The sequence below is a fragment of the Neolamprologus multifasciatus genome, chromosome 11, assembly GCF_963576455.1.
Source record: "Neolamprologus multifasciatus chromosome 11, fNeoMul1.2, whole genome shotgun sequence".
In the NCBI taxonomy this organism is placed as follows: domain Eukaryota; kingdom Metazoa; phylum Chordata; class Actinopteri; order Cichliformes; family Cichlidae; genus Neolamprologus; species Neolamprologus multifasciatus.
Genome location: NC_140449.1, coordinates 28,252,933 through 28,274,495, shown reverse-complemented (window position 1 = coordinate 28,274,495; position 21,563 = coordinate 28,252,933). Strand labels below are relative to the sequence as shown.

Here is a 21,563-nt window from a genome sequence, read left to right as displayed (position 1 = left end):
AAAGAAACAAGCAGGTTTTACACATTTAACACATCACAGAACCATATCATATTACGGAATCTGCAGTTATTAAAACTGGTGACAAAATGTACAAAAAGAGTACAAAAATAAGACACAGGTTTTATCATAAAATACATTTAACATTAAAAACTTGTGAAATGCATTTTACAAGTTTTTAATAGTTGTATTACCATGAATATTCTCCACATAGCAGTACACGTCATACAGCTCATCGGGCTCTAATAGTCCATAGTTCCTCACTCCTGGCAAGCCATCCATGTCTCCAAAACAGCCCTCTCTTGGCATCTGAATGGGGTATCTGTGGATGGAAATGCCAAACATCACTGAAGCACCTCTTCTTCTCTAATGGCAGCACTCTAAACATGGCACTTGTGTAAGTACATTTGTAAGTAGGTCTTGAAGAGCTGAAATGTCTGGTTTGAGATCAGATGAGTGACTCTCAGGTACTTGACGATCTCTGTGTTATAATGTGGAGAGCATATCAAATATTAGCTGTCTGAGTGGAGCACTATCATCCCCCCGAATGACTGACCTCTACACTAAATGCTCTTTTTTCTACCTGATGTTTGTTTGGAGCTGAAGAAAGGATTTGGATTGACTGCAAATGTACGCTGAAAACAACCGTGAATTAATTCACATAAAATGCTTAAAAGGCCAAACATTGCCAAGTAATGTGCCCTGTCCTCTCAGGTTCTCACCTCACAGAGTGGTCTGAGAGCCAGCCTGCATCGCACTGCTCATATCCGCTGTTATAAGCAGCAAGTAGCTGCTCTGGGGTAGCGATGTCAGCCCCGATGTCCTCACAAGCCTCTTTAGCCTGCTCAAAGGTAAAAGCGTAGCGGCTGGATGCATCACGGTAGTGAAACACCACTCCTGCAAAAAAAAAGAAAAGCTTTGTGAAATCTGTGCAGATCTTGTAAAACATGTAGTACTAAAAAAGCACTCACATAAACAGATATCGCAAAGAAAAGTACATTATTGCAGAGCACATTATCAACATGATAAAATCAAATCATAAAATTATAAAAAAAAATAACTTAACTGTGATAGAATGCACTTTGCAGTTTAATCTTTTGACTTAGCTTTAAGATTCCTGTAATGGTTTCATTACTCCATCAGTGGCTGTTCCAAAACACAAGTATTTTTAAGGTTAATTGGCTTCAGCTGAGCATGTGCTGCTTGGCTACATGTTGAGAATGTCACCACTTAAACAAAAGATGGGCTGCATGTTGTATTCACCGTGATTGGGATTCGTCTTGTATATTAGAAGGGGACATGAAATGCTACACATATAAAGGCTAATATACACCATTGAGCCTGCTCTTGAAAAACAGACATAGGTGTAACATCGTCTGTGAAGCTGGATTTAAGAAATAAGTGCTTAAAGTTTTAAAAACATGTTTACCACCATGTTGTGTCTGTGAGTGTGTCATGACATCATGTGTTTGGTTGGTTGCGGCTAACAGACTTAGTTTATGTTAGCTAAATAGTGATAGAATCAATAACTCAGTGGAAAACAAGGACTAATCTAAGTCTATTAGCCGCAGCCAACCATTCAACCACATGACGTCACGTCCCCTACTGACAGAAGACAGCGGTAAACTTTGGCTTCAAGGACTTATCCAGCTTTAATGCGGCATTACATCTATGTCGGTTTTTGAGAGCAGGGCTCAGTGGTGTATATTAGCCTTTATATGTGTAGTGTTTCATGTCCCCTTTAAATTAATTAAATGGAATCTGAAATTAATTCCTTTCTTCTGTTAACTATAAGAAGAAGTTGGTTTATTTCCTTAAATTTACATCCCAACAGCCCAACCTTATTGTGACCTTAGTGAGCAATACAATGGAATTCTTGTCATTATTTAATGCAAACTTCGTGAAAGCAGCATTCAGAGCCTGATATATTGGCTCACAAATTACTCTGGTCAGAATATCCATATTGTATTGCTTTGAGAGGGCAAAGTCATTCATCACACATGCTGAAACTGTGCATACTATTGATACAGAAAGAGGAGAGAAACAGCAGCTTTTCTTCTGTTCTTTAGGGAACGGTTGACCTTATTCCTTTTCATCGTATTGACTGGGACACTTTTCTTTGACTCGGAGTCAAGACACACCTGACTTACACCACCGACTCACTCATGCCTGGGCAAGGCCATTTCACTATTTTACTAAGTCATTGTGACATTATTGCTTGTGGAATAACTACATGATGTGGTTCGCTGTGTTTATTTTATTACGAAAGGTGGCACGCATTGCTTTCTTGTCTGTGTAAAAAGGTTGTGCTTTGAAAAGCATCACGCACAGCAAAATGCACTAAAAAGACATTGAAGGAGATTTTGCCATTCATCTAAAAGAATGTTGATATTTATTTGAAAAGGGAAGGTGAAAAACTCTCAGGTCGCTGTCAAAGTCAAACTCCACTACAGGCCCGTTAAATAAACTCCCCGTGCACAAATTTCTTGATAACAGCTAGATATAAACTCCAAATCTGCTAAACTTTCACCTCTGAACCAAAGTTAACCTGATTCTAGCCTTAAATGATTGGAATTACGTTGAATTCAATCGTTCCCTGTAGTGTTTCAGACTAAAGACCAGATTTAGCCCAGAAAACAACATTCATGGACAAGTGATGCTGGGGGTATATCTGTGTAGTATCTATACTGTTAACAGTAGGAACATTTCACAGCTAAACAGATAAAAACAGATGTTTTAAATCTCAAGTAGCAAAACCTTGACTCCATATAAATATTTTTCTCTTTAACCATCAGATGTGTAAATAAGTCAGTTTCTAACAGATTCACGACTATCACTGATAGAAATTACATTTGCGTGTTATTCACTGTGTGAAAGCAGCTAAGAGTAAAGTAGAAGGAACAGTATATTTCTAAAACGATTCCGAACTCACTGCACATGTTCATGGTATTTGGTCCATGGCCATTAATTCATAAATAATTTAAGTGTAGCTTAATTTTAAAAGAGAAATTCTTAGTATGCTCATTTATTGACCACATTATATTATGTTGTTGACTGACAGTCTGATAAAAAATATATATACATGTCTCACCTTTGACCTTGACCTGCACAACATCATTAGCATCCTCGAGACCTTGCTGCACCTCACAGCGGTAAAAACCAGTGTCGTTCTGCCTCACGCTCTCAAGACGCAGGGTGAGGTCAGCGGGGGAGTAGGCATAGTTGAACAGAGAGGCCCGTTCCTTGTAGGCCTCACTGACCCTCACTCTGTCACCACGGGCCACCAGGATCTCTGTCTCCATGCCATGATTCAGGATACTCCATTTAATCCGGGGGACAGACAGCACAGCGTGGCGACCATTGGTAGAGGGGGATGGCGGAGGGTGTGCCAGAGACACCAGGCAGGGTAAAGTCAGAGAGCCACCGAGCACCGCAAACACAGGTTGGGTGGCGGGGATGGTTACATGGAGAAGCTTCGAATCATCTGAGAAGAGGCAAGCTTTAAAGTAACAAGCGACCTTTTGTAATGCACTCTAATTTTTTTTATAAGAATCAGATGAGAAGGTCAAGACCACTGTCATGTTTGTGTGTTAAGCACAGACAGAGTCGGAGCAGCTTTAGAACTCCCAGTTTGTCCCTTGTTGCCTGCAACAAAGAAAAACTGACTGACTGGGTTGCCTGCATCTCAGTCTTCCCAGCATTGTCTTCCATCACCTCTGTATGTCTTCCTTTACTACATCCATGAATCTTCATTATCCTTTGCACATATCCAAACCCTCACAACCATGCCTTTCTAACTTTCTCTCTAAAATGATCAACCTGAGATGCCCCTTATATATATATATATATATATATATATATATATATATATATATATATTCATTCATATCTGGTCACTGTGCAACTCTGCTACCTTTAGCTTTACCTCCTGTCTTTTTGCTACCATATCCAAACTATGCATCATAGTGTAGGTCTCACTGCCACCTTCTAAACTGTCCTTTTTCACACTTGCTGCTATCCTTCTGTCACATATCATCCTTGACACACTCTCTTCTTCACCTCTTTTATGCACCGGCTGACCCCAGGCACTCATTCACCTTCACTACCACAATCTTTGCATTATCTACCACTGAAGCAGTAGAGAGCAGTGATGTGGCTGTAGTGAACACATATTTCAAGGTGGATTCGGAGGGAAATGTAACTAGGCGTAGGGTGACCTTGGACGTGAAGAAGAGGTAGTGAGTAAAGGTAGATCCAAGGATGAAATGGTGGAAGTTGAAGAAGGAAGAATGTTGCAGGGAATTCAAGGAGGAAGAAATTGGGTGAAATGGTAGAGTTACCAGATGCATGATGAAGGAAGCTGCCAAGAAGGTGTTTTGTATATGCTATGGACAAAGGAAAGTGGATAAGGAGACTTGGTGATGGAATGAGAAAGTACAGATAAGCATTGAATGGAAGATTTTGGCAAAGAAAAAGTAGGATAGTGAAGGAGTAATTTGAGGCTGTGGTTTACAGCAAATAGAGAGGTGGTAAAAAAATGAAAAAGACTTATAGTGATTTGTATGTGAGGCTGGAGACTAAGGAAGGAGAAAGAGACTTGCAGCATTTGGCTAGATAGAAAGACTGAACTTGAAAGGATGTGCCGGAGGTTAGGATGATTAAAGATATAGGTGGTAACATGCTAACAAGTGAAGAGAGTGTATTGAGAGTGTTGAAGGAGTAGTTTGAGGAACTGAGGAATGAAAATGAGAGAGAGAATAAGACAGATGGAAAAAACGGTTCCTACAAAGCAAGTGAGGGCAGCTTTGGAGAGGTTGAAGACTAGGAATGTGATTTGTCCAGAGGACATGCCTGTGGTGGTGTGGAGATGTCTTGGAGAGAGGGTAGTGGACTTTTAAACCAGATTTCTGAACACAAATTTGGAGAGTGAGAGGAGGAGTGGAGAAGTGAACTGGTACTGATTTTCAAGGACAGGGGTGATGTACAGCGCTGTAATAACTACAGATGGGATAAAGTTGATGAGCCATATCATGAAGATATGTGACAGAGGTGTTAAAGCTAGGTTAAGGAGAGAGGTGACGATCAGTGAGCGGTAATATGGCTTCATGCATTACAGATGTGATGTTTGCTTTGACAGGAGCTGCGCTGTTTCTTTGTGTATCTAGAGAAAGCATATGATTGGGTGCCAAGAGGGGAACTGTGGTATTGTGTGAGGAAGTTAGAAGTGACAGAAAAGTATTTGAGGTTGGTGCAGGACATGTATGAGGATGGTGAGACAGTGCTGAGGTGTGTGATAGGAGTGACAGATGAATTTCAGGTTGGCACGAGATTACATCAGAAATTGTCTCCGAGCCCTTTCTTCTTTGCGATGGTGATGGACAGGCTGACAGATGTGGGCAGGCAGGAGTCTCCGTGGACTGTGATGTTTGCGGACAATGATGTGATTCAGTCACTGGTAAGTTCAAAACCAAACTCTGGTGGGTAAAATATGAAACATGGCTGAGGTTTTTAATAACAGTGTCGGTGTCTCTGGGAGCGAAAAGCTCATATTTCAGACTGGTCAGAATGCTCTGTTTCAGACAGTTTCTTCTACTCTTATCTGTATAAAAAAGGATACTAATGTGTTCATCTCAGACACACAGCTCTGGCTGTGAACACGACAGTATCACCCACCTGCTGTTATGTTTGCAAGAATCACCAAAGCAGAGGAAAGTTGACTTAAAGAGAGGGAGATATTACATTTAATTCATGTTTGTCAGACAGTGGATGAACCGAGGGTGTGCACCAAAACCAAGAAGGAAATGTGAATCACATAAAATTGCTCTAGAAGAGCCCAAAAATAAGAAAGAAATGAAACTAGAAATGAGCATAAAAGGTCGATTTTAATTAGCTACTTCTTAGGTTATTATACATACTATTCATTGATGACAATTGTGTAAATATTTGTGTTTTAGTAATATTATATAAATTAGCGACACACAAACATGGCTCAGCCACTTGTCTTAAACGTAGACACAATGATGTTTCAACAAAATCTAATGTTAGCTAAATACAGTTATAGCTTTCATCCTGATGATGGTACTAGATGAAAAGTTAAGGGATTGCCTGTTGATATACAAAATGAGCCATTTGATTACTTTTTCTTTAATTTTCTTATTCTTTTGCTGACACAACAAAAGAGCTACATTTACATAGCGGTATCAAGTAACCTTGATTTTTAGCTGGAACACTCAGATACCTTTGAGCATGGCTTCCACAGGGTGCATGTCAGCAAAAACAATAAATGACATCAAATGATTAAAGAGGACCCTACTGCCCTAAAATGGTAGAGGTCAGGTGTGATTTAATGAAGCTGTGGATGTCAGTAGTGGATGGCAGTGGTGAAAGTGACGGAGATAGAGAGGGAGAGGTGCATACCAGGCTCATGGAGGGAAGTAGAGGGCGATAGCAGGACAAAGAAACAGATGGCGCACAGCAGCACACGCAGGGGCACATCCAGCCTGTGGGTAAAAGACAAGAAAGGAGACAGAGGGGCATGATGTGCGAACCTGAATATGACAAGGAGTTCTCCAGTTTGAACAACATGTCTTCTAGGCATACTACTTCCTAATACCCAATCTTCACTTTCAGTTATAGTACCCAGTGCATTGAATTTAAATCTCTTTTCATCAAACAAACAAACAAAAAATTCTAATTAAATTAAAAAAATAAATGATGAGTTGAAGTGCGAAAGAAGTAAAGTCTCTGTCACAGGAAGGATTATTGTCATTATTTTTCTTAATAAAAACAAAACATATTTTTGTGTTACAATATTGTGAATTAATCTAATGCTTTACATGTTATCATTTGTTTCTCAATTTTTGTCCAAAACCTGTTAAAATACATCACTGAGCCTTCCCAGGTGACTGTATCCTAAATACTCAGCGGAGCACCAAAACAAAACACTATAAATAGTATGTAAGTGCTTTCTAAAAACTTAGATGTAAAAAAAAAAAGCTAATATGCTTCAAAGAGGGAGTAGAGAGTTGATACCTAGAAGACTGTAGTTTTTAGCCTTGTGAAGGATTTTGACAGAAGTGCCAAAAAAATAAAACAACAGTAAAAACAGATAACTCTTCTCTCTGGATGATGTAACATTCAGAGCTACTTAGGTGCTTGCATGTCTTTGGTAACTTCAATTTCACAAGCCGATGAAAAGCTTTTTTTTAAACATTGACACTTTTTCAGTTTCCTTTCTTGTTTCTATTTTGTTTGTTGTTAGGTTTTTATTTGTTACTAAAAATGACAACTGCAGTTACCCGTTTTTGAAAGGGTCAAACACTTTTGATGTCAGCCGCTGAAATGCAGCTTTTAAAGAACTACAAAACAGCGTGAACTTGACTTCTTGTGCCAATGATGCAGCCTCACTAAAAAACTTGAAGGCAACTTTTTAGAGTGCACTACTTTTATCCTTTTTTAAGCATTCTTGGTTCATGACATTGTAGACAGCTGCAGCTGCTGTTCCACAACACCTGACAGCAAGTATCTGCAAATATGAGTGTCCCACTAAGGAGAGAATAAAAAAGACACGCACTGATTTGAGAGATTCATCAAACTCAAAGCAGACAGGTAGTGACACCTGCTTTCATATCATGTTTAAACTGTCTAATAAAGCCAGTGATCAGATAACATGAGCATCTTTGCAGGAAAAAATTAGAGAATGATGAGTGTAGCCATCAAAAGTAATGCTGATACAACCACAAAAGATACAATTTAGAACACTGCAGATAGGAAACACAAAGGACTTTTTATAATATTATTATAATAACACCTTCAAGAATAAACTAAAAGCCACGAGAGGCTAAGACTGGGCCTGCATACTTCAGTGATGCATTCTCCAAGAATAATGATTCACTGAGATAGAACAGCTTCAGCTGTTTCATCTGATTAATTTTTAGTTAATGATTTCCAGCTTTTTTCATTACTTTAGCTAGCCAGATTCATTGTGTTTATAACTAATAGTTTTATTTGTTTACTCTAAGAAAATGATTTTCAGCTGTCAGCCATGCATTTAGTGAAGTGCTTCAACCATTTTTTACAATTTCTGACTACATTTTCTATTGACTATGTGGGAAAAAGAATCATGCTATTTGTGGATAGAATCAGAAAATACAGAAAAACAGAACAAATTTATTAATTATTTAGTTCATGATATTCATGGGAAACTACACCCAGGTGTTCTGAGAAAAAAAAAAAAACTTGAGTCATGATGAATAATATTAAAACAAGTAGTTGTGCAGATTAAACTTATATAATTAATTATGAACAAGTTTGTTCGTGACCGGCTGTCACAATCAAATATTTTCATCAGCACTGTTGTTTGTGTTACTAATTTTTAGTTATATTGAGTAAATATTTTGAACTTGTATGTGTTCAATGTGTGGGTGTGTGTTTGTACAATTATCATTCTTATTCTTAGTTTGAGCTTGATGTGAGTTTAGTCTTCAAATTACAATTACAGTGGCAACCTTCTCACAACCCTTTCGAGGCCTGTTTGAGAGTTAAAACTTGGTTTAGGCTTAAGGTTAGGATCAATTTTTTACAGACTTTTTTTCAAGTCACGGTTAGACTGTTAGTTGGGATAGTTAAGGTTATTTTAAGGGCCTATGCAATGTATTATGTGAATGAATGTTCCCATAAAGCTAGCTTTTCAAACATACCCGGGTGTTTTCACTTTTGTGTGTGAGGCTGAGTGTGTGTGTAGGAGACAGAGAGAAGGACTGCCTGTGTGTCCTTGGAGCTTTGTGGCTGCTGTGAGTCAGACTTCAGGAGCTGTGGAGTGTGAGCTGAATTCTGATTTCTAGAAAACTCCCCGGAGGGTCAGACTGAAACCCAACCTCCAGCTTAACTAGATTTACCATTATTAGCACCCGTGTTACCCTGAGCATATTGTCTTTGGCTTTTGGTGTCCTGTTTTCCTTTGTTGTATTTTTTGGTAGTCCTAAGGGTATGTTACACCATTTTATGTTATCTCCTTTCTGCTTTTTCTTCACAATGGCAGCTAACAAACAAAGTGTGAAAGGCTTTTATGCAAGAGGAAAAGGCCTTTATATTACGAAGAGTTGCAAACAGGCTGCCAAGCTATAATATTACATTCTTTTCTCAAGAACTCTTCATGCAAGTTAAGACCAAAACTCAGTCAGTTATTGATTATACTTTAATTTCTACTGTAACAGCTTGTGGCCTTAGGACTTGAAATAGTCTTATAATACATTTTTTAGTAAAGAAAAACCTTCATGAGTTTGTAATTTATTTCTAAAGCTACATTGAGAAGAAAAAGCAACAATTAAATTCAAAACCTCTTCTATTTCTTTTTTTTAGTTAGAATTATCAACAGATGGCAGATTATTGGCCAGATGATTCAACCACAACCAAGCAAAAACCGAGCAGGTCACTCCTTCCCACAGGGGACAAAACCTGACATCACTTCGCCGGCGGGTCTGCATTAACGAGAGGTTCAACGGGAGGAAATAAATGAGGCTGAATGAGAGTAAATGGTTCATTCAGACTCTTAGATCTTTTATGCAAGCTCTTTTTACAAGTTGCCTGTGGAGAGGAGAAGAAGCTGGACTGTCTGTCTGCCTTAGCTGAAGATGAATGTGCAACTCTGGAATCAGACAGTTGTGTCAGTGAACGTTCCCTTTTGACTGAAAGGAGTATTAAACACATGATGACGAGAGAAACTGAAGTTTGTTTTATAGTCTCAGCAGAGACAGACTTCTAATCAAAACAGGATTAATAAATAATCGCTCAAAGGCTCTTATAATGGATAAATATGAAGGCTTTGAAGGCTTTGAAGGGAGAAATGCCACATGGGATAAAGCTGGCCGTTCAAATCAATTTAACCGAACAGAGATTTAGACTGACAGGTACCGATATCCACTAAACTTAAATGGGAACGGGCTAAAGAAAAGAAAAGTGAAATTCACTATACACTAAAAATTTGTCATATGAGAAAGAGTGCCCTTGAGAAACATTTACATGTTACATAAAGATTACCAAAGTACAGCTCAGCACATAAAAAGGTGTGGGTAACAAAATAAATAATTTATTAATTTAATAATTTAGACAATTCAAACAAGTTTGATTTTACATGAGTACTTTTATTTTATGCAACTTAATATTTTACCCCAGAATTTACACAGTCCCTTCCCCTGCTTTTGTTTAGCGTACATCATCACTATAAAAGAGGGTCTCCAACAGCTGCTCCTCAAGAAATCCCATCTGTCGCTGGCATCAGCATTGAAGCCTGGGCTGGCTTCAGTGTCGATGCCAATTACGAAGCACGATACTCAGTTCTGTCTATTCTATTGCACCAACTATTTCACTTTTTTTACAAAAAATAAATATGTGGACTGATTGTCTGCTCGATTACCAGCTATAATCTTAAAAGGTTTAAACATAGTTGCAAATGAAATGCTGATGTCTGACACTTTTTAGTCAATTAGCTTATTTGACTGGCTGACTTCAATATCTCCTGGCCAAATAGATAGAACTCAATTCTGTCAATGGGAATTTTGCATATGTAATATTACTAAGTGTTACTGTTAAAGAGTTCACACATTTGATGAGCAAAGTAACCAAAAGCAAAACACTTTGCATGACACACTAAGGCTGTCAAAAGCAAATGCATTTCCAATTTCACCCACAATCTTACTGGTTGCTGTTTTTGTTTTAATATAACTGGGATGTCAACAGCTCATCTACAAAACTAGGATTTATTAAATGAGCACAACACCAGCTAGCTTGACTTGCTGATAAAATCTGAGACGCGAGAGATTTAGATGTCTCACATAGAGTATCAATGAATAAAAAGCAGCATACAAATATGAAAATATTGTAAAAAGAAAAAAAAGAAGAAGAAGTGGATATAGTCACGCAAAGAGATATTTTCATCATCATTTCATCATTTCAAATTCTAACATTAATAACTTCTATAATACAGTGGGGCAAAAAAGTATTTAGTCAGCCACCGATTGTGCAAGTTCCCCCACTTAAAATGATGACAGAGGTCAGTAATTTGCACCAGAGGTACACTTCAACTGTGAGAGACAGAATGTGAAAAAAAAATCCATGAATTCACATGGTAGGATTTGTAAAGAATTTATTCGTAAATCAGGCAGGCATCACAAGTGGCTGAATAGTCAGTGACTTCACCTTAAGGGAAATGCAGTGAGGGCCAAGAGAGAGGATGTTTGACCGCTAAGTATGCCAGGAAAGGTCATTTGAGGCTGGAAGGGAGGAAGGAGGTAGAGGGGGTGAACTACATTCTTAAGGACTGCACCAGCTTTGTGAGAGTTTGGCCCATTTGTCACTTTACCCAGGATGTGATGAGAGGGCTGATGCAGCACACATGCTGACATTTCTATAAACGGGTTGACTGCATTACTGCATTTTTAGAGCATCAACCACAGTCAAGTTGTGACAAAGTGGAGGAGCAGTTGCAATGCTCTCCATTTGTCCCATATGTGTTTACCTTTTTTTGCACATTGTACACATTATTCTGTTTCCATGTATTTGAAATTATTTGCTATTTGTCAAGTAACATTGCTTCACTCACTATCCCGGGTTTGTTTGTGTAAGCGTTTTGTTGCCGGCAAATCAAACATTCTGCAAATTAAGGCAAATGCTCAGTTACATGTTTCTTTATATTTTATTATGTTACAGATTAAGTCATTTGTTCATACTTACTTTATCTTTTCAGTATTCATGAGGGTCAGGTGTGGGGAAACGCCCGCCTAGCATTTCCTCATTTTAAAGTCCTGATGATGTCACATAAGACATCAGTAGGTCAAACCAAGTGGAGGGGTTTCTTTTTCCATAGAGATGCTTCCTTTTGTTGGTGTTAAGGTGTAAAGGGATTTGTTGAATGTTTTTCCTTTTGTTAATACTGCCATTTAGTTGTGTAAATGTGCATATTAGAAGTGTGTAGAGGTTTCGTGTTTTTAGATCATCTGTGTAGAGATCCCTCAGTTTGAATGAGTGGTACAGGCTGGGCAATTGGAAGGAAATTGATGGCCCTATTTGAGGCTAGTCTCTACCAGATGCAGCAGAGAGGAGAGGTGAGCTGTGTTACCAGATCCATGGGCTGTTGAGTTTTGTTAATTGAGTTGATTTGGGGGGAAGTTTTCTGTTCACTGTAAATAAATTGCTCACCTTTGGAAACCTGAAATGTCTGCGTAGTCTGCTTCCCTACCACCTTCTTTGACGTTCGAGTCTGACTACTTCACACAAGTGTTTGCAAAAATGAAGACATTGGAGTTCTGTCATTGTGAATTTCAAGGAAAAGCTACCTTTTGAATTACACTCAACTTGACACACTAAAGGTTTATGACAGCAGTGCTAAGTTTACAGTTTTTAAAATTATTTCACACTTTTTCACTTTTTGTAGTTTTTTTTAGTGTTAGGTCTTAGAATACTGCCTCAGCTATTTGTAAATGATGTGATGCTGTTAAGTTCATCAGTGCTCCAGGCTTTTACAAATAGCAGCGAGGAGAATAAGCACATCCAGGTGTAAGGCTATGATTCTCAACTGCAAAAGTGTGGATTTGGCATTTCAGGAGGATTTTTTGCTGCTTCAAATCAAGGATTTCAAGTGTCTGGGGCCTCGCTGTCAATTTACTCATTGATCTGCATGAGGGTGGGAATGGGCTATGAGATGAACTGACAACATTATGGATACGAGGGGTAAAAATTAGCTTCCAAAAGGTGTCTTAGTCTCACCCTTACAGATCGTTTTCACTTTGGAGAAAGAGTTTGTATTTCCCGAAAAGAACTGGAGGAGTTGGCTGAGGAGAGAGCGGTCTGGGCTTCTGTGCTTGGACTGCTGCCCCTGTGACCCAGATCTGTACTGGCAGCACAAAGGGGATGGATGGATTTAGCTTTCCTTAGCTCTTTCATTTACAGTAAGGAACATGCAAATCTACTTATGTTAATTAGCATCAAAGCTGTAAGCAGAATTTACACAATAGTGAAGATCAAACTATTTTTTCTCTTACTGAATCATATTAAAGCTGTGGTATGTGTGCTTTAGTGACCAGTAGAAGAAGACACTAGGACCTTGAGTTGTAATACAATCAAAACCAACTTAGAGGTTGTTATTTCATGTATATATATATATATATATATATATATATATATATATATATATATATATATATATATATATATATATAATGTCTATTTTACTACTGTAAAATCTATATTTTACTACTGTATTTTTACAGCAAAAACATCCTATTGTAATAGCATTTACAATAAAGTTGCTTTAAATTTAATTCATTGTACTGTAATTTCATTTGCAACAATTGTATTAAAAATAAAAACATATTAAAAATGTGTTAACATTTTTTTACAGTATCTTATTGCTATCTAGCCTCCGGTAAGTTACTGCTGAACTTATGATAACCTGTTCACAGTTTGTGTACAGTTTAAAGTTACTGTCACTTTTTTAAAAAAGTATTTTCAGTATTTTCATATATATATATATTTATGCTAACTGACATCAGATTTTAAAGTCATATTAGGCAAAATTAATTATGAAAAAAGAAGAAGTTTAAACAGAATTTATAAGTACTTTTATTAAAGGATTCTAAATTAATAAATGCAAAGGAACTCAGTAGCACCGAAAGCCTTTCACCACGCAGTCTAAAACTGCCTCTTTTTGCTGCTGTCATTCAGATTTAAGAATGGATTCAAAAACTACTTGCCAGCCCATCATTGGTCAAACCTGACCTCCACTGTACCCCTCCATTTTCTCTAAGAAAGGACCCCCACAGTAAACTCCTGTCGCCCCTCGGCAGATCCTCACTACCCCATCCCACCAGTCCCACATCACACCACCTAGAATGAATCAGCCTGCCCATCTCCAGGGGCAACCTGAACACCCCCACCTCCCACCACGAATAGACACAATCTGACAGGAAGCAAGGAGTAGCCAGGGAGGGCTGGAAGCAAGGGAAACCTCAAAGAGAATAGGGGAGGCAGAAAAGAAGAAAGAGGCTCCATACAGCATGACTGAGTGCTGAGAGAGATGTTAAGTTCACAGGAATGATTTGGAACAGCTCACCAGGCAGCCTCAGGCAGCAGTCATGTCTTGTTAGCTGTTAGCCGCTGACTCTGTGCGCTGGAGGGCAAAACTTTTAAAGCAGTGACAAAAGCCATAAGCTACAAGTCTCTGGGTGTTAGCTACAGCAGCCGTTAGACTTGTGTGAGTGTGTTGTAGTCACAAGCCGATTAGGCAGATCTGCTGTGAGTTTTAAGGGCTTATGCCTCAGACAGAGTGAGAAAAAACAACAGCACTGGTTTCATTATATACTTTTTGGAGGCGATAAAAACTTGCTGCTGCTTTAGAGAAGCAACACCTTTTGAAGTTATGGGAAAGGGCAGTGAACACAATGACCTGACTGCTTATGGCCCCCACAGAGAGCCAGCTGTATCATCTGTTGCTGAGAGCCCACAACTAATTGATTGAGTTAAAATTTACCCTATTGGAAAACTCCACTCGCAACATGCTTAAATAGAAATTAACAGCAACGTTTACATTACATTTACCATATCCACTCAAAAAATGAAAGGAAGTGATCAGATATGCACCAAGATGTAATGCCTTTGACGATTCTAGAATTAAAAGTAAAGCTGATCCATACAAACAGATTAGCCAAGTCAAACCTTGGTCCTTACATAAAAGTGGTTATATAAACATGGAAGGGTTGTCTCTATATAATAGATTCTCTAAAATCTATTATGTGCTGGGTTTGTACAGATGCAGTAATTCCATTTGTATAGCAGCCATTACCTTGAGGCGATGTGTGAACATTACATTTAAAGGTCAAAAGAATAAGTTTCTTAGTGACTCCCATATGTGCAGAGCATTCTGCATATCAAATTAAAGTTGATGAGTTTCTGCAATATATTCTGCAATATTTATATATATATATTTACCAAGTGCAACATAAGGATAACAAATTTGGCTAAATATATAAGACACAAAACCCTGAAAACAAGTAATTCTGCAAGATGAGCATATCCTCTTTGATGCCTGATGCACAATGTGCTGATTCTTTTCCTTCTATTTCTAGCCTACCGCGTTAGAGTATTTTTAAATTGTGCTATCACTACTTTTTTCTTTACAACATCCGATTATTGCATCTAGCTCTGCACATGCTATCACTAAACATCTCTGGGGTAACGTTGTGATGCTGAGGTTGTTGAGTGATGCTGTTAGCGCACTACTTTGTATTACCAAGCTGTATCACTCATTGTTCGGCATTTCAAGTTTAACGATCCAAAAAATTCGTTCCATAGAAATGCAAACGGTGTTTCGAAATAAAATGCATGCCTAGCAAGGTCAGAGGCTTAAACAAATATCAAACACGGCACAAAAAGAAGTCGAAAACCTAAAAGCACGATTTTGCTTGCGCGTTTTACACTAATGAAATTCGCAAAACAGATATAAAGGACTTACTTCATGTTTAGACTTCTCGGCTTGGTTTTGCAGAAGTTAATCGGCGTCTCTTCTCGAAGAAGCCTCGGCACAGGTGCAGGTGTTTGTATCTATTTCCCGACCGAAATTCCTCCAGGAGTCTCTCACTGCTGAAGCGACTGCAGATGAGAAGTAGAGATTTTCACTCCCGTCCTTCCCCGCCACCAAAATGAGAGGAGGTGGAGAGAGGAGAAACTGGGATGTGAGTACTTTTAAAAGCCCAAGAACCCCCTCACTCCCTCCTCCTCCTCCTTCTGCTAAAGAATGAACAAATGAGGATACTTATCATCAGTATCATAAGCGGGTCGTCCCCATAGCCAATAATTTGATGCTGGAAAACTAGTTCATGCATTCATTACATCTAGGCAAGACTATTGTCATTCAGTGTTATCTTTCCCCCCCTAAAAGTTTCCTAAAAAGCCTCCAATTAATCCAAAACGCTGCAGGGAGAGTGTGAACAGGTGCAAGAAAGAGAGGTCATATTTCTTAAATACTGGCTTCTCGTCATTGGCTCCCTGCTAATTCCAGAATATATGCTAAATTTAAAATAGTTCTCCTGACATATAAAGTGAGGTCTCAACTTTTAAGACTTAAAACTTTCCTTTTGATAAAGTTTATAGTTAGGGCTCAATCGGGTGAGCTGAATCATACCTTACTTATGCGGGACTTCACGTGATACACCATGCAATTATTCATCTCTTACCTCTTTTCACCTCACTGCAGCATGACATTAATCAATCAATCAATCAATCTTTATTTATAAAGCACTTTTCATACAAAAAGAAAATGTAGCACAAAGTGCTTTACATGGTTAAAAGCAGCCCCCCCACACACACACACGCACACACTTAAAAAGTAAAATTGGACTGGGTACGCATGAGCCAAGTGAGGAAACACTATCATGGGGAGCCGTCTGCACCGGAAGCCGGTCACAGACCGCAGCCTCCAGGCTGGGCACACAGCAGGAGGGAGGGAAAGAAGCCCCCCAGCCAGGCTGAGAGGACCCCCAGAGCCCCAGCAGCCACGGTCGATCACAGCCCCGGTGCAGAGAGCGCCCTCTGAGGAAACACTGGAGATATGACCTAATAAGAGTATATGCTGGGTAAAAAGATAAAATAAATAAGAACGGGATACAATATAAATATAAATATAAATATAAATAGAGTAAGAAGATTAAAAAATGAATAAGAATAAAATCAATAAATATTAGGTAAAACCTAAATTAACAATAGAATAACAGGATAGAATAAATAAGCGTAAAATAAATAAACGTTAAGTAAAAGCCAAATTAAAAAGGTGGGTCTTGAGCCTGTTCTTAAAAACATGTACGTTCTCTGCGGCCCTGAGCTCCTCCGGCAGGCTGTTCCACAGACGAGGACCATACCACTGAAAAGCTGCCTCTCCGTGAGTATGTGTCCTGACTTTAGGGACAATCAAAAGGCCAGTACCAGAGGACCTCAAGGTCCGCGAGGGTTCATATGGTAAAAGCAGATCTGAGAGATAAGAAGGCCCAAGACCATTAAGACATTTAAAAACCAATAAAAGAACTTTAAAATCGATCCTGAAACACACGGGGAGCCAGTGCAGCGATTCTAAAACCGGTGTAATGTGGGCCCGCCCTCTGGTCTTCGTCAGCACACGAGCTGCAGAGTTTTGTAATAGTTGTAAAGTTGAAATATTATTTTTAGGAAGACCAGAGAGCAGGGCATTACAGTAATCAATGCGACTGGTAATAAAAGCATGCATCAACATCTCCGTGTTGGCCCGAGAGAGAATAGGGCGGACTCTGGCTATATTTTTTAGATGATAAAATCCAATTTTGGTTACATGTTTAATATGTGGGATAAAACCAAGCTCAGAGTCAAAAATAACACCCAGGTTTTTCACTTGTAGCGAAGGACATAGTGAAAATGCCTGTAATTTAGACAAGAGTTTCTCTCTCTGAGCCTCAGGACCGACGATTAAAACTTCAGTTTTGTCCTGGTTAAGCTGTAAAAAGTTTTCTGCCATCCAAGATCTTATATCTAAAATACAGTTAAAAAGGGCATCCATTGGTCTGGTGTCATCAGGAGACATGGAAATGTACAGCTGAGTGTCATCAGCGTAACTGTGGAAGTTCACTCCATGCCTCCTGATGACACCGCCGAGAGGGAGCATATACAAATTAAAAAGTACAGGGCCTAAAACTGACCCTTGAGGCACACCACATGTCATTTTGGAAGAACATAAATGTTCTTCTTCTCCCATAGCGTCGACGGTTAGAGTCAATAATTGACATTTATGGCCACTAGGGGGAGGAACAATTCCATAAGAATCTGACAAAATGCTCGAATATATAATGCCCTTATTAAGGGCTAATGCCTGCAGTCTAACCCAGATTTCCAGCAGACTCAATAAAATTAGCATTTAGCTGTAGTCTCAAAACATTACCACTCACAATCATGTCTGGATCTCCAAAGAAGGAAAAAAGTGACACATTTTCTGATGATTTATGCTAGAATCTTGGGAGATCTGCATCTCATTTCATAAACTGTGTGTCACATAATTACAAGATAACATCTCAAAATATAATTATTATATTATAAGTATTCTTGCATAATGATATTGTGGTTATCTAACTTCCTGTTGTTTGTTTCTTCACTTTGGACACAAATTGATGTGACTAATTCATCAGTGGCAATTTGAATGTCAATTACAATTTGCAAAGTCCGTCTATGAGCTCACTAGCTAATTTGGTGTTTTTTTTTTTTTGTTTTTGTTTTTTTCCGCCTGTCCCATTTGGTTCTTTAGCCGTCAGAATTGTTGTCTGAAGACCAACAAGGATACCCAATGGATTTATTTTGCCAAATGGATCATCATGGCATTGCCGTATTGGTCCATTTGATCGACCTTTGTTTTTATTATTTATTTTATTTTCAGTTGTTACAGACGGGACAGACATGAGTGAGGGATAGGAAAGGGAGAAAGAAAGAGGAAGGAAAAGAAAAACAGAAGGGGAGAGGGACAGTGAGAAAGGGGGGAAGAAAAAATATCTCCGGGATCACCTGTTGAGAGAAAAAGAATAGAAAACAAGCAAAAAAAAACCCAAAACAATGCAACATACTATACACAACACCATCGCATTAATCTAGCTAAGTGTAAACAGCAGTAAATACTAAATATTGAATGTTGTTGTGCAGCACGCAGGACAGACAGCGCACAATGTGCTTTGAAGTAGCAGCCAAGAAAGGTGTGATTTAAGTCTACGAATAGTGAACACCCATGTGCACACCTGTGTGGATCGGCGCGCTTGTATTCAAATGGTTTCCCCATGTAATGGTCTGCTAGAGGATGTAGAGAGCCATAGCCCCGTCCCCCAGGGCATGAAGCAGGCATGGAGGAGATCCAGGCCCCAGACATCCAGAGGCCCCAGAGTGCAAGAGCCCAAGGAGGACCACCGGAGGGGCATCCGTGCCACCTTCATGGGAAGGGCTGAGGATCCCCAGATGAGGGGTCACCCAGTAGCCACCGGGCAGAAGCTAGAGGGGGCTGCACCGGCGTGCCCGCCGGCTCTGCCGGCAGCCAGCTGTGCCAGAGTGAACCGAGCCGCAGGCACAGAGGCCGGAGGCCCGAGGGCCCCCCGCGCCCCGGAAGAGGCCTGACCGAGCAGCAGGCGCCAGGCCCCGCCAAGTAGTCACCGGGAGTGAGCTGGTACATACCTGAGCGCCCAGCCCCGGACACCAAGAACCACCAACGCACCGACCCCTGAGGGCATCAGTCACCGGCAGGGAGTGTGGTGAGGGGAGATAGGCCTCCACACTTTGGAGGGCCTTGGAGTTCCCAGAGAGGTGAAGTCTAAGACCAGACCTGACATATAGACACAGACAAACAGGCACACACAGACACAGACATGCATTCCCACCCTCATGCACACATATACAAACACTCATCACTCACCCAACGCAGGAATAAACGTAAATGGACATGTACACACAATCACACTCCCCAAACATACTCTATACCCCGGGTCCAGGTATCCTCACCCCCAGAGATGGAAACGGCACCCAGACCCAAGAGATGTTACCCTTCCCTCCGGGGTGGAGGCAAGCAGACCGCCCCAGGCTCCGCAGCAGCAGGGAGGCCAATCGGACAGCCAGCATCTCTTCCCAGCCCCCCCGCCCCGATGGCTAGCAGAGAACAGGGGTGTGTTAAGACCCCATACCTCCCTCCTCCCGCTCAAGTGTAGTGTTGCTGCGTGTTGCTCTAAAGTGTATTTAAAACAAGGGAGAGCATGGTGCTGCTGCCAGAGAGCAGCAGGTGTTAGCACGGCCCCTCCCGAGAACCCTCAATGTCTACATGGATTTAAAATTGAGAGGTGGTTTAATAATTTGGTGTTTAATAAATATTTTTCTCTGAGCTTTTGTTTTGGCAAAGAGCTCAAGAGTAGTGATGTTGAGCCATATAATAATATGTGTATCAAAACGAATGCTGTAAGAGACTAAAGCGCCACAAAACTGGAATATGATTGTAAATGTAACTTTAGCGACCAAATATTGAGGTAAGCTGGTAGTTTTAGCATGTGATAATTGCTTGAGGTCATGAGATCACCATCCAAAAATTAAGCAATGTTCATGGAATTTGTAATTTCTAAAAATAAACATGTTTGTTTATTAGTTTATTTATAAGGAACCCCATTAGCTTCCACAACAGTGGTTGCTAGTCTTCCTGGGGCCCAAACCATCAAATACAATCAAATAAAATATTACACAAAAAGTGGATGCTAAATATCTGCAATAAACAATAATAAACTGTTAAATAAGAAAACAATCCAAGGGTGATCTAAACCAGTTTTTCCACTCACAGGTTAGCTCTTTGACCCTAGAGTGACCTAGTTCATGTTGCATATTTATTAGCGAATCTTATACATTTAATTATTCTATGAGATCTATAAATGTTACAGGGGAGCAGCAGTTAAGAACAACTTTTTATTCACTGCTGGGTACTTGAATGTCACTGGACACAGTAAAAACCATTAATGTGAGATAAAGTGAATGAGTTAACGAGTTATAGGGAATTCAATATGCCTCTACCCTATTTTATAGTGTATTTTAAACAGATTTGTAATAAATCTAGAAAGTTGCTTATTCCAGAGATTTCTATTTCCTCCCGCATAGTTTTCATAACCCACATGCATGACACTATAAGAACCTAAGCTTCCACATATCCTGACCCTGCTACCAACCCACTGTATGTACTGTAGGTGTAGAAATCTGCAAAACACACAAATTTGTGATGGCTTGTACGTGGGCAATAAAAACTGATTATGCACATAGAGCTGAGGCTGGGCCATGACTAATATATTTGCTGTGTGATATGTGTCCGAAAAGGATAATCTGCAGAGTCTAGCTCCCAATAACTTGACCCCGGGGCAATAAATTCCATAAAATCCATATTGTATGGCATAATGACACACACCGTGGTCTTGCATGTATTCCAAGGTCTAATTAATCCAGCAGGTAGTCACTTAATCTTCTTTAATTTCAAAATTCAAGAATAATTTAAATCAATAATGTGCAATCACATTTAACAAAGGGAAAAGTTGACCAAAAGAATCAGAGAGACAAAAGTTGTTTCTCATTTGAAATGGTCAATATAAAAAAGATTTAAAAAATATTAGACTTAATACAGCTACAGAAGAAAATCCAAAGCCTCTTTAATTTAAAGCTCTGGCTTTCACTTTTGAACCTAATAACAGGGAATAAAATCAAAGTATTCACATTATTGGCCAGATGCAAAGAGATTAAGAGGGGATAAACAGCATGGGATAATCTAGAGAATGAATTAAACCACATGTCGCTTCACAGCAACAAAGGGGCTGTACGTGGTCTGCAACTATATTTACAGTAGATGGATGATAGTGTCAAAGTTACATCCACATGAAAGCCAAGGCCCAAAATTTCCCAGTAGAACAAGATGAGATGAATGATATTCATTCCACTTGTCAATTATTTTAATGTTCTGGCTGACTGGTGTACTTAATTACAGTGGTCTGTTGGGGGGGGCA

The 21,563-nt window shown here is 39.5% G+C and overlaps 1 protein-coding gene and 1 long non-coding RNA gene across 4 annotated transcripts in view; one reads left to right on the top strand and one right to left on the bottom strand.

Annotated features, from left to right (window-relative positions):
• The window catches only part of bcan (brevican), a 30,284-nt gene extending 14,036 nt beyond the window's left edge, over window positions 1-16,248 (bottom strand). Inside the window, exons 1-5 of one of the 2 annotated variants that reach the window (XM_085177477.1) lie at window positions 15,503-16,248; window positions 6,415-6,497; window positions 3,089-3,496; window positions 720-894; window positions 192-319 (exon numbers count right to left, since the gene is read on the bottom strand). In XM_085177477.1, coding sequence (XP_085033603.1) covers window positions 192-319; window positions 720-894; window positions 3,089-3,496; window positions 6,415-6,497; window positions 15,503-15,507 — 799 coding nt within the window. In that variant the 5' untranslated portion in view covers window positions 15,508-16,248. The remainder of the gene's footprint in view (window positions 1-191; window positions 320-719; window positions 895-3,088; window positions 3,497-6,414; window positions 6,498-15,502) is intronic. The other variant, XM_085177478.1, reaches the window with a different exon arrangement.
• Window positions 1-21,563, top strand: part of LOC146508724 (uncharacterized) — a 376,303-nt gene that overhangs the window by 334,986 nt on the left and 19,754 nt on the right. The window lies entirely within an intron of this gene.